This window comes from Saccostrea echinata, unplaced genomic scaffold (genome assembly GCF_033153115.1).
Source record: "Saccostrea echinata isolate AGI-Se365-2 ecotype Australia unplaced genomic scaffold, CSIRO_AGI_Sech_v1 ptg000009l, whole genome shotgun sequence".
Classification (NCBI taxonomy): Eukaryota; Metazoa; Mollusca; class Bivalvia; order Ostreida; family Ostreidae; genus Saccostrea; species Saccostrea echinata.
In genome coordinates, this window is record NW_026889758.1 from 49,342,501 (window position 1) to 49,355,982 (window position 13,482).

Here is a 13,482-nt window from a genome sequence, read left to right on the forward strand (position 1 = left end):
CTCTAACTTTTGCTATGAAAGAGACTTGTTTTAAAACAAATTTTAGTTCAAACAAAAAAAGCTTAAGAATTAAGTGTATAATGTTATTCAATGTGAAATATGATGAGTTTATCATAAATATAATTGCAGAAAAATAATTCATTGTCATTACTACAGTACCATTCTTGCAAGCAGAAAAAAAACTATAAAGATATACATGTATATGTAAGCAGTAAAGTTTCATTCTAAACATAGATTTCTTCTATCCATCTAAAAAAAGTATCTGCCATTGTTGTTCATAAAATCAGTAACAGCATTTAGTTACCAGCAGTTGATCTGTGGCTTTGTTGTAGATGTGTATGTACGGTTTCAAGATCTTAAAATGGAAGGCAGGGGTTAAAAGTCGTCTGGCTCGGCTCCATCTCTGGCCATCTGCCAAAAGCAGACCCTCACCAAGCCATGGATAAACATGGCGGTATGCTCCTCCAAAGCCCATGGATTTGGAATCTATAGAAAATATACTTTGTCTAACAACTGCCTCTTCTAAAAATTTAGTAATGCTGAATTACAGGCTTAACACAAAGGTAAGTCCACAAATTCATAAAAACAGAGCTAAATTGTAGATGTGTATGTATGATTTTCTTTCTAGAGTTCGACAGAGTTTCTATCGCAGTTCACTTCCAATCAAAACTGGAAATTAATTTTACAGGTAAACTATTATATGTAGATAATTTAAGGGAATATTTTGATCTACAAAAAGAAATCACTACAGCAGTGCCAAGAAATTTAGAAAAGCAATCTTTACATGTATTAGTTTAGGATTTTCAAGTTAATATTGTAAATCATCAAGATTCAAGAATTAATTTGTACAATAATTCATCTGAAAAAAACAATTAAAACAAAAGAGTTGATCCTATACTCTTATGTAAATCAACAATATTTGAAAAAACAGTTGCATTTCATGTAAGGCATTAGAACCTCAAAAATCCCTTTAAACATGTTCAAAACTATGTCTGGTTAAAAACCTTAATGTCATTTAGTCATCATTATTGGTTTAAATGTATATGTTTTAAACATCTTTTCACCATAAACCATGGACAATACCAAAACTACACCAAGCAATGTATTTAATAGCGCATCTACACACACACTTGCACATATGACATGTGAATTCTTTCTTAGCTTGAAAGTTTTACCAATATTCACTTACCTTGACTTGTATTCATATTGATTATTTTTAGAAAATTTCATTAAATGTTAAAACATGTATTAATTAACTTTTTACCTTCTCTTTACTTTATTATCCTTTTTGGGAAAAAAAGAAAACAATTTTTTTTATCATCTTCAATGTATGACATCTAACTTGATTTATTCAAAGAGTTAATAGAATGTACTATAAAGTCTAACATTTCCGAACAATGATATTAAAATGCATATAACAACATATACTAGTAAACCAATGTTTAAACAATGACCTGCATATTTTAGAACTTGTTTGATCGTCTCAGGATGGTTCAAAACAATTGTTGCATTAAATGGTCCAATCCAGAACTTGTACATTCTTGGGAATTTAGCTGTCAGCTCACTTCCAAGTTTCAGCTGGTCAGAATGTTTTTCTGTCAGCTTGAAAATGAAGAAAAATAAGATTAATCCATAATAATATCAACTAGATATCATTGAGATGGTGAGCATCTCAAAGGGCCCTGCTTTTAGCAAAGGACATGAAAGACTGTAAGTTTCAACCAGATGGGGTCAATAGGAGAAAAAAATGCCCAAGAAAAAAAATTAACTCAATTTGCAGTAACCTCAACTTCACTGCACACCCTCTATACCCAAGGAAATTCTATGGGTAAAATTTAAGCCAGATAGGGCCAAGGGCAGAGAAAATATGCTCCAGATGAGGATTTTACACTGAAAGGTTTATTATCTTGACATTTCATTGAGAAAATTGGTTCAATGTCAGTGCACACCCCCTACCAAGGGCACTCTGTGGGTGAAGTGTGAGGTGTGAGCTCAACTAAGCTAAGGACAGGGTTAGAAACTCCCTAAAATTACAACTCGCAAATAATTGCGAGTACCAAGAAAGTGAACTCACAATTTTATAAGACTACTCGCAATTTTCATTTAAAGTTAAATTTATATAAATTAAATACATATAACTTAAGGAAAAAGTAACTACTATACAATACACAAAATACAACTACAGTGTGACTTTTATTTCAATTACTGATTTAAATCAAAAGCATTGTGTTCTGTCATATTATATATTTTTGCTACAGTTTCAATGCAAAAAAATCAACTCGCAATTTTTTACGAGTTACCTAATTTTTAACTCGCAATTTGGGAATTCTAACTCGCATTTTGCGAGTTGTATATAGTTAATTTGGAACCCTGAAGGAGAAAGGAAATAAGCTCCTGAAAAAGATTTTTCAACCTTAACCAACAGGTCAGGGTACCCTAGTGGTAGGGCTTTCACTTCTTGATTGGGAGACCCGAGTTAGATTCTCGTTCAGTGAGCCAAACTTAAGACGTAAACATAGGTAGTGACTGTTCCTTTGCCAAGCACCTAAGACTAAAAGTGAAAGTCGTGGGTCTTTTGAACTGAGGTCCTGTGTCATGGTAGGCTTGGCAAGATAAAAACCCTCACTGCGCAATGGCCCCGATAGCCAAGCATAAAGAGTGTCACTGCACACCTTCTTACCAACTGGGCACTCTATGGATGAAGTAGAGCTCAACTGGGCCAAGGACAGAGAAAGCATGCTCCAGAAAAGGACTTTACTAATACAGGTATTTCAACCTTGACCTTTCATCCAGAAGATTACTTCAATGTCACTGCACAACCTCTTCTGGTACTCTTTGGGTGAAATATGAGCTGAAGTGGCCCAAGGAGAGAGAAAACGTGTCAGACAAGGATTTACACAGAGCTTATTTGACCTTGAACTTTCATCTAGAATATTGTTTCAAGGTCACTACACACCCTTACCAATGGGCATACTATGGGAGAAGTTTGAGCTCAACTGGGCCAAGGGGATAGAAAATATGCCCTGGACAAATGAAATTGGATGAACAGACATATGGCCAGATTGATCATCAGCAGAGTGGGGTCCTAAGAGAAGAAAAAAAAATGACTTGCAGTATTCAGAGAATGTCATACCAGAGAGGTACAGATCCACCTACTGAAGAAACCTTTTACAGCAACACATTTGTTGCAAGCTTTGGGTATTACAATTTTTACTAGTAGTAAGTATTACATATGCATTCCTCCAAACTACAGCAAGGTATCTGTCAATATTTAAACATATGTTTTACTACTACTTCTTCATTTCATTTCCCTTTCAATGTCTCTGAATAGCTCAGAGTCTGAAGCCTTGAAACCTTGAAATGCCAGAGTTTCTGCCTCATATTACACTAGAGAACATAACCCCTGCTAGCATTTCACATTTTTACTTTCACAACAATTGCTGTCTGGCACCATAGAAAGATAAATAAAGTAACAAAGTAGAAGTAAAATATGATACCATGCTAAAGCCAAGGTAGGGGAATGCTAGTTAGAATAACTTAATTTAGTCCGAAATATCTGACGTTTTCCAGGCTTTTTTCACGATTTTGATATTTTACGTGCCAGGAAAACGTCAGAACCGGCGCCATTACGAAAACTGGCAATTTCACCGTCTCTGACCGGAGCTGATTTTCAATACTTAAGAACTGAATTAAATGTCGAACTTACAATTTATCAGTAACACAATGCTTCTAGTACTCACTAATATCAATGAAAAGAAAATATCACTCTACATTTCGATTTGGTCTTGCAAAATTTTAAAATGGACGAAATGTAAAGAAAACTAATAAAATGTTTTCACAAGATTGTATATTTCATAACAAACCCATATAAACGATGCTGGTGAGTACTAAAGGCATTGCATTATTGATAAGATGTGAATTCAGCATTCAATTCGGTTCGCAAGTATCGAAAATCAACCCGAGAATGCCGCCTCCAGTTGGAGGCGGCGAATTTCCAGTTTTTGTAATGGCGCCGGTTCTGACGTTTTTCTGGCAAGTAAAATATCAAAATTGTGAAAAAAGCCTGGAAAACGTCAGACATTTCGGACTAAACCTAATTGTGCCTCAGTCACCATAGGAACATATCATTTTAACAATAGACTTATCTAGGGGAATACATATTTTGCAAGAAATATTATCTGAAGCAAAAAAGAAATAAAAGGTTTAATTAAAGGATGGATCTGTAGCTCTGTGGTATGTGTTTTCCAATTTCTACAGTTCTGCAGCAAATATGAATGAAGTAAAGAGTAACAATATATCATACCAGATGTAAATTTCCATAAAGCCAATGTGTATTCTCTGGACCCGGGATCTGTTTCATCATTTTCGTGTAAAGTCGGTACCACAAACAGAAATTAATTAGTTTCTTTATGAGTACCATCAACATTAAAGATGTTATCATAATAAGAAGAGTTTTGGCGTTGATGGCATCAATTTTTGTCCATTTCAACAAGTTCATTATTGAAGAAACAGTGTTGTTTAATGACGACATCGTTGACCCTATCTTCTCTGACTTCTGTACCTAAAAACTTTTTTTCTTCTTTTCATGTTTGTTGTCTTTGTTCTATTTTCATTTTCGGTTTCAAATAAGATAAACAGTACTTAAAATGACTCGTGTGAGATGAAATATCATTTCATTTGCTCTAGGTACAATAAATAATACCAGGGACGTATATACAGCCTTGATAATACATGCTTTGCAAAAAAAGAAAAACAAATCACAAAATATAATTAAAAAATTGAAAGTATTCCTAAGTAATAACTTTTACGGGAAAAAATATTCTCTACGGAATGAATAGGAGCATAGCGTGATCCATTATCATCCGGCTTATATTTTCATCATCAGAAAATCAAGTTGTCCTGCAGTACAGGCGAATAATCATGTGAAGTGCAAAAACAGAGGTTTGCGGTAAAATGTCCACGAAAGAAGACGATCTAAGTAGGATAAGCAAACTTTTCTCCCCTGTTCGATTGAACAGTATGTGTAGTATAGTTTGTTTTTAGTTATTGTGTAGCATGTTTGAAAAATCATAAAAAAAATAAATACTGAACGTCGAGTTCTGAGTTACTGTCAGGAAATTCACTCATGCATGTAAATTACTCAAACACAAAGAAATCAGTATAAAAGCATGTCGTGTAAGGAGACGTTCTTTTATGCTGTCTTCTTGGTATTAGAGTACGTTTCATGCACCAGTGAACACAATGACCACAACTCATAATTCGACTTTTAAATTTGATTTTTTAAGATTTTTTTTTTGTATTTTCATTACATAAAATACCTTGATCAAGATATTTGTAATACCTTGTTAAAGCTATATAGCTTTATCAAGCTATATACCTTTATTAGGGTATTGTGCTGGACCTGGCAAACATATGTCAGAGTCTGAGATAGAAAGAGAGTTGAACAATCACAGCTGGAGATTTAAAAATTTTCAGCTGGAGTTTGGGTCTATAAATTGGATATTTTCTAACTGACATTTTTCAAATCGCTAAGGACCATCCTACTCCCTAAATTAAGAAAGAATTAACTTCTCTCTGACATCAGTATTAGATAAAAAATTTCAAATCTTGAAAACTTAACCCTCTTACAGTTTATCACGCTAAAAAATTTTATTTTACAACATTGTTTTCTACTAGTATTTATTCAGGGTTCTCACTAGGATTTTGCTAACTTGAGTCCCAGGACTCAAGATTTCTGAGAAGGTTGCGACCCAGCTAAATTTGATGTGTCCCCCCCCAAAAATATGTCGAGTTCCAAATGAATTATTGCAGTATCCTTCCATCCAAACATCAAAAAAAAATCTTTAGTATTTTAAGTTTGTTTACGCAGTATTAACATATTCAAATATGTAAACTGGGAATGCATCCAAGCTATATTCTAAAATACACACGTAATCAATTGCCATAAAAATAAAGTTGGTGTTTATAAAGCTAAAATTAACTGTTACAAAATCAATTAGTACATAACCCCCTAAAGTTGACTGTATTAAGAATCACAGGTGTCATGAGCAATGAGGCGTAACTAATCCTGTCGGTGGTCTGCACTGTGTAATTCACGAGATAATCAAGCCATATTGTGTATACAAGCCGTAATTATGGCTTCTAGATAAAACTCAAGTGTTTTTAAAAAGAAGCTGCAGTGTGTAACTAACAGGTATCAGAGTTAGGCATGCGACACTATTATGAATAAACATGAAATATCTTATAATCAATCCCTGTTTTAAAAAAATAGAAATAGGTACAAGAAAAGTTGTTTCTTGGATAAACTTTATGATAGCTACAGGAAGGTTTCTAATAAATATTTCTTTGACAAATCCTAACATCTAAAATCTCCGGTTTTCGAAAGCACCCGAATTTTCTCGCTGACGAGGACGCGTCTACTCATGAGTCAGCGGATGCATTGTTTTTAAGAACCTTGCATCCCAAATAATTTTGCTGCGTCTAGGACGCAGATTCTTGCATTAATGAGAATCCTGTTTATTAGTGAGTGTAGTGAGCAACGCAAAGTGCTGCTCATCACTGTGAGCTATTAAAGCATTGCTTGGATGAAGAGAAAATTCTGACTGTCTGTACATTAATCCAATAAAACTTTATTCTACAGTACACTTATATCCATAATGCTCCATAAACTGCATGTGGTGCCTGAACAAATTCTCACAATAACCTAGCTAGCGATTACCAAACAAAAGTTTACAGATAAAAAAAATAAACTAACCTTGCATATGATTTAAAAATATTGCAGATAGATGGTAGATTTAAAATTCTTTGTTAAAAAATTGTACATTTCAGACTGTTATGGAAATATGCAACTAACAACGTCATGACGTCACAGTCTTCCAAATGTCCAAACTACCCTCACCCAAACAATCGCACCATCAACATATTTAAAAAAAAATTGGTGAAAGTGTTTTTAATCAAATGAAGTGAAATTTATTATTCAAAATTAATTAGCTAATTTAAATTTAAAAAAAAAAAAGAAAGGTCCATGGGCCACACAGTCACCTGAGTGACTATAGCCCTGCTGTTCTTCATCAGCAGATCCCCCCCCCCCCCCCCCAAATATTCAATTTTGATCACATTGTGGCTCCCCCCTAACCCATGGGGTCTTGATTTGAGAAAACTTGAATCTATATTACCAAAGGATGCTTCCATATAAATAAGACTAATTATGGCTCTGCTGTTCTTGAAAAGTAAATTTTTAAAGATTTTGCTTATTAAATCCTATGTAAAATTTTGATTGCCCATTGTGGCCCCACCCTACCCCCAGGGGTCATCATTTGAATAAACTTGAATCTACACTCCTTAAGAATGCTTACATATCAATATGACTAATCATTACTTTGTTGTTCTTGAGAAGGTTTTTAAATATTTCCCTAGATATGTTCCTATGTAATACTTTGATCCTCTATTGTAGCCCCATCCTATCCCCAGGGGTCATGTTTGAAAAAACTTAAATCTACATTATCTAATAAGTTTCATTTTTTCTGGCCCAGTGGTTCTTGAGAAGTGAAATATGAAGATAATAACTAGGGATGTCAAAATATTTATTTTCCTTCGTCGATTATTCGATTGCATTATTCGAACGATAGTCGAATATTCGGAACATTTTCTGAAAAAAAAATATCTTCAAACTTCACTGCTACATGACGTATTTATAACTCAAAAACCCTTTTACTTAAATATATTTAAAAAGTACCATCAAAAGTAATACAACGTAACGCGTGGATAGCATGATTATATGAAATAAATTAAGAAACCTAATTCTCCAAAATGTATGATTTCAGCAGAAATCAGTAATCGGTCTGTACAGTCATGCAGTCATTTTTTATTTTAGTAAGCATTAAAAAATTGACAGCCGATATTTTTTAAAGCTTATTTTGAAATAAATGGGGGGGAGGGGGGTTAACCTCACACTTTTTACACGTCAGGTGCCTATGAAATTGTTAAACAGTTAGATACTACTTATTCAATTATATCAAAATGTCCTTAAAAAGTTTAAAATGTAAGCGAATTGTTTTAATAATAATTGTAATAATTATCGAAGTGTCGAAACATGTCACAGCTATGGTTTGTACCTTGCATTTGAGCAATCTTAAGATAACAAAAGATAATTGGTACATGGTATAAGTCCATTTAATATTCTTACAAACAAAGCCCAGTATATTAGTAATTTATTACAAAAACAACACAGGCCGTTACTGGCAAATACTTCTCGCATTAGTGAAGCACTTATAAGTACATAACAGTATTTCTATACGTGCAGGGAAAATCAACCGCTTTTTTTTGTTTAGAAAAATTATCTTATCGCTATCTCTGAGGAAAGACATTTTCTCAGTTTTGTGATGAGAATTCCATCTTGTTATTACTCATTTATTGCATTTATTGCTAGCGCTCGAGAACGCTAGCAACTACGTTAGTCTATATTTCTGAAATACGCATGCTCGACTTCACGGGCATTCTGGGAAAACTACTGTAGATAGACTGTACGATAACAATTTCGTTTTGTCATACAAAAATAGAAATGATCCGAATTTACACTGGCCTTTCCTGTCTGATATGCGCGATATACATTTCGTAGGTTAGAGACAGTCAAAACCAGTCTAGATCCGGATTCTCAATTTTTTTTTTTAATTTATTGTCTAACCTACACATAAAAGTACAAGAAAAAATTTGGCCATATAATGCCAAGATTCTAGACATCTAGCTTTCCTTACAGTTTTACCATCTTAGTGGATAATTCCGGCAAGCTCGGAAAAAACAACAACAAAAACAAAAATCTTTTTCAGAGTATGTCGGAAAGACATGGCAATTTAGTGTTTATCATCTGAAAATACATATGATCTGAAGGTTCTGTTGTCTAACCTGCACGTAAATGAACAAAAAGTAACAGTAACCCGGGTCTTATAAAAGCAAGACTGTTATTTCTAAAGTTGTAATGAATACATAGCTTTTCTAATCTACCTTCATAGATCTTTCCGGCAAGCTCGAAAAACCGCGGCAACCTCGGATATGTTTTCCGAGCTTGCCGTTTATTTTTCACCTCGAAATTGAAATTACAGTAAAATACAGAATGCTTAAAGCACAGTTAGGAGTTGTGCCATTGCCGACGTGAAGCACACTCTTAGATCCACCATTCTGAATTGTGACACCCCCCCCCCCCCCCCCCCACACACACAAACTCAACCACCAATCTGCCTTCCTATTAATAATTAATCGATTCAGCAAATTTAACAAATGGTTGGGATATCTTCTTCTGTATTTTATTATGCTACAGAGCTAGCTCACCAATCTTTTTAAAAGATAAGCTTGTTTAATTATAATAATATTCGAATGTCGTTTCATTATTCGATCGTCGGTCCATTCGACTGATGGTCGAATAGTCGACTATTCGTTGACATCCCTAATAATAACGAATAGTTTTCAATCTTGAAAGTCCAATGAAATGATACAAATTTGATTTATTGAAAAATGTCATTAAATTTTAACTTATTCTTTATTATCTCCCCTTGAAAGAGGATATGACCCTTCATTTGAACAAATTTGAATTCCTTTTACCAAAGAGTGCTTTGTGGTAATTTTTTTTAAACCGGCCCAGTGATTGTTGAGTAGGTGTTTACTGAAGGATGGATGGATGCAAGACAAATTGTGATCAGAAAACCTCTTGAGCTTTTAGCTAAGGGGAGCTAAAATGTGTTAAAATTTAATCCTGTTTATATCAACTTCTTAGTAAAGTAAAACTTAGATTTGATCTACAAATTATAATGTCAGTAATTTGTTTTGAATGGAAATGTTAATTGTCACTTTCAGATGTAGTAAAATCTAACAAGACTGCAAATCTGACAGGGAATGAGAGACAGATTAAAGATGGATGTGCTGATATACACAATGCCATACAGAAATGGACAAAGACTAATCGAGATGGAACAGAAACCATAACAGAAATAGCAAATATCAGAATTTCTCATATGTAAGCATATACACACATATATAAAGGGGGAAAATCAATATTCCAAACATATATACCTTAGCACTAGTGAAGGACTGTAGAACTATTTTATATCCTCAGTTCTTGTCATCTGCAGTGGCATATTTGATTGAGACAACCCAAGTTGGATAAGATTGGCAATGAATGATGTTATTTATTTGCTTTCATTTAATATGAATGGAGTGTCTGTTCCCATTCTGGGGCAACCCTTAAGGTTATATTAAATCTCTAAATAATAAGCTTATTTCATCACATTATCCTCAGTCATTCACTTTTTAGAAATGCCATTGGTTAGTTTAAGTTTACTCTGATTTTCTCAAAAAATGATCAGTTGAACACTAGCTGACATTCAGATTGATTTACAGCTTCACAACTGTAAAATTTTAGTATTTATCATGTTTATGTCAGTTGAATAATTGCCAGTTTTGTAGGAACTCTTTCATGTTGGATACACATTAAGCCTTATATGGTTTTGAGGCAATAGCATAAGGATAGATACATTGAAGTTCAAGATCTCAAAACAGTGGATTTCCTCGGGAAAAAGAGACATGAGATAGGGGAATGTTAGCAAAAATCACTATAATCAAGTTGTGAGTGTTATATGCGGTTGACAATATTTGTCTAGCTAATTGTGTGCAAAATTTCCAAATTTCTAGCAAGAAATATTGTTTAAATAATGCCAACTCATAGTTAAGCAATAAACAAACAATCTGTCAAGATTTGAACTGTATAAAACTTTCTTCAAGGTACCGCTGAGGTTCCAATTAGTTAAGTACAGTGTTGATGGGGGCTGGGGGCAAAGCTGCTGTAAGTTTCTGACAATCAGCAATTCAAGAACCTTATTTTTACGCATAAATGACTGTAATTCTACCTTTACTACATCGATGTATGACATTGAAAAACTGAGAATTACATCTGAATTAATTTTTGCTTTGTTTTAGAGGGGGCGTGTGCCAGGAGCACCCCCACCTGAATCAGTACCTGTCATAGCAACCATAAACTCTTGAATAGGGAGCATTTTTAGAGGACTAGCAAATTTTTTATGGATGTAATTGTTGGTTGAAGAAATGGTTAGCTTGTAATTTTGTGGATTATTTCAAATTAATATACTTGGACAAATGGACTTGAAATGGTTCAGAACTAAATGGAATTAATCAATGTAAACATGAAACTAAAACATAAATTGTTAAAAAAAAAAAAAAGATAGGAAAGGATTGATTTTTTAACAAGCCTTGTGGTAATTTAAAACTGATATTTATAGGGAATTCCATGTCAATTCCAATTTAATAACTGCTGCTTAATTGTTCTCTTTTCAGCTTGATACTCTTCAAACTTCAGTACATTTTATTTCAGAGTGACCATATTATTGTTATAGTTTAGGAGAAGAATCAAAACAGATCATTTAAAGGATACTTTCATTTCATTCATTGTAAGAAAATAAGGATTAAAGGAAAAATAGTACAGCAAAAGTGGAAGCAAAATAAAAAAAAAAGAAATGCATCAGAGTATTTTATTTTTTTTAAGATTACAATCTGAGGAAGAAAATACAGAGAAACCTGATAATTCACATGACATTCTGAAGTTAGAGTCTCTTTGTGAAAACATGCAGAGCTGTGTGCAAAAATTGGTATGATTGAAATCAAAATACAACATTTTTCATTTTATAATGATTTACTTTTTATGAGTCTAGACACTTTTATGAGTCTTAGACACCTCAAATTTGAGGCTTGCATCAATGTTTCTTACTACTTCATGTTACATGATTTAAGTCAGTTTTACAGGAACTACTATATATTTCATATTTCACAAATATTAATACATTTAATTTATCCTTATGTAGAAAAAAGTAGTTTTAAAGATTGATACAGTTGCAGCAAAGTTTCAAGGAGTTCAGACGCTGTCACAATATAAGAATGATTCAGAAGTGTTGTTCCAAACTTGGTCCACAAAAGACTTTGGCAAGTGGTTAAATTATCAAAGACAAGAAACCTTTCATTTGTAAAATATTCCTTATACATTCTTGATTTGTGTTATTTTTAAACAGCACAAGGAAACTTGAATGTTCACTGTATGTTTACATGTATATTAATAGCATTAACTACCCTGCATTTATAAATAGCTTTCTTTTATTTCAGCATCAGCTGCCAAAGAATTATCCACTATGTATCAGAAAGAGTTGGAAGTTAAGCAGTCTATCTACGAAAATGTCTGTCATGCTGTCAGTAGAGATTCTGTCATGTTCTATACATCTGCCTGGGTACACCAGCCTTATATTGAGGAAAGGGCAGATATTCTGCTGCAGAGCATGCTCACTGAGACAGGTCATCAGACGTGAATGAACCAATGAAAATGCCTGTTTCTGAATGGTATGGCCTGCTCACAGATGAAAAAATAAAGGAGGACAATAATTCCAAGGAGTTTCATTGTGATCAGCATTTTTAACCTCTAAACATTTCAACATTGTTAAAAATGAGCTGGAAAGAAAAATCCTAGTAAAGAAATCAACAGTTCATATGTAGACTTGCAAAAAAGAATAGTGACAATTTATTGCTTTCAAAGAATGAAAATTGTAATGGAGGACCGGAGAAAAATATTAGTGAATGATATTGACAGTAGTGCATGAATCAGAATAAAATGCACCTGGCATAGATCGCCAGCTATAAGTTGCCTTTTTTTTTTTATTTGATTCCAGTAATGAATTCATATATATACTAGTACTATATGTACGTCTGTAAGATGGTGAAATAGTGCTGCATGTAGCATTTATATTTTTGTTAGCTTACCCAAATCAAGAGCCTCTTATTGAAGTTTTGGCATATCTTTCACATTCTGATCCTCTTTTGTAGTGTCACAGAGCCATTTTCAACAGTATAACATGTATTGTGCATCCCCATGGATTGTCCAAATCATGGCTTCTGGTATCAACTTTGTTACAATAGGGAAACAAGTTGTTCAGTAGAAAGATGTGACAATTGGGTTAATCTTCAAAACATCTTCCTAACAAGATTAGCAGGGTAAAACTTATATTGTTTTGTATTAAAAAAACCCTCTAGAAACCATTGCCCAATTATGTGCAAGTAACAAACATAAATAAAGTCTGTGAAACATTCAGGAACCAGTTGGAAACAGTGCAGATAAAGCAATTACAAGAAGATGGGTGAACAAGGCATGCAAAATTCCAATAGCTTCAAATATATACATGTTATAAATGTATAAAAAAAAATCAAAAGTTGTGAACTTAGTATATAGAGCAAAGTTTTAATTATTGAAAGGTTTAAGATTATGACAAAACTTTTCTGAGGAAATATTCTATCAACAAAAACTATTTCATGGTAAAAAAAAAAATCATAAGACATTAACAACCACACTTATGTGTTTGCCTCTATATATGTACTCACCTTCATATCTGGGAATCGAGGGAAGAAGCCATAATAATTCTATAATTTACATAAAAGTCA

The 13,482-nt window shown here is 33.4% G+C and overlaps 2 protein-coding genes across 3 annotated transcripts in view; one reads left to right on the forward strand and one right to left on the reverse strand.

Annotated features, from left to right (window-relative positions):
* Nucleotides 1–4,570, reverse strand: part of LOC133183003 (cytochrome P450 4F4-like) — a 15,786-nt gene extending 11,216 nt beyond the window's left edge. For both annotated transcript variants that reach the window (XR_009720571.1, XM_061317914.1), the window contains exons 1-4: nucleotides 4,304–4,570; nucleotides 1,455–1,602; nucleotides 305–486; nucleotides 1–12 (exon numbers count right to left, since the gene is read on the reverse strand). The exon at nucleotides 1–12 is cut by the window's left edge and continues 110 nt beyond it. Coding sequence is in view for 1 of the 2 variants with exons in the window: in XM_061317914.1 (XP_061173898.1) it covers nucleotides 1–12; nucleotides 305–486; nucleotides 1,455–1,602; nucleotides 4,304–4,531 (570 nt within the window). In the remaining variant the exon portion in view is untranslated. The remainder of the gene's footprint in view (nucleotides 13–304; nucleotides 487–1,454; nucleotides 1,603–4,303) is intronic.
* Nucleotides 4,571–4,903: 333 nt separating this feature from the next.
* On the forward strand, nucleotides 4,904–12,687 carry LOC133183882 (cyclin-dependent kinase 2-interacting protein-like). The gene is made up of 5 exons (XM_061318774.1): nucleotides 4,904–5,017; nucleotides 9,847–10,006; nucleotides 11,549–11,651; nucleotides 11,865–11,982; nucleotides 12,160–12,687. The coding sequence occupies exons 1-5, from the start codon at nucleotides 4,954–4,956 to the stop codon at nucleotides 12,357–12,359; spliced, it is 645 nt and encodes a 214-aa protein (XP_061174758.1). The 5' UTR covers nucleotides 4,904–4,953; the 3' UTR covers nucleotides 12,360–12,687.
* Nucleotides 12,688–13,482: the final 795 nt, after the last annotated feature.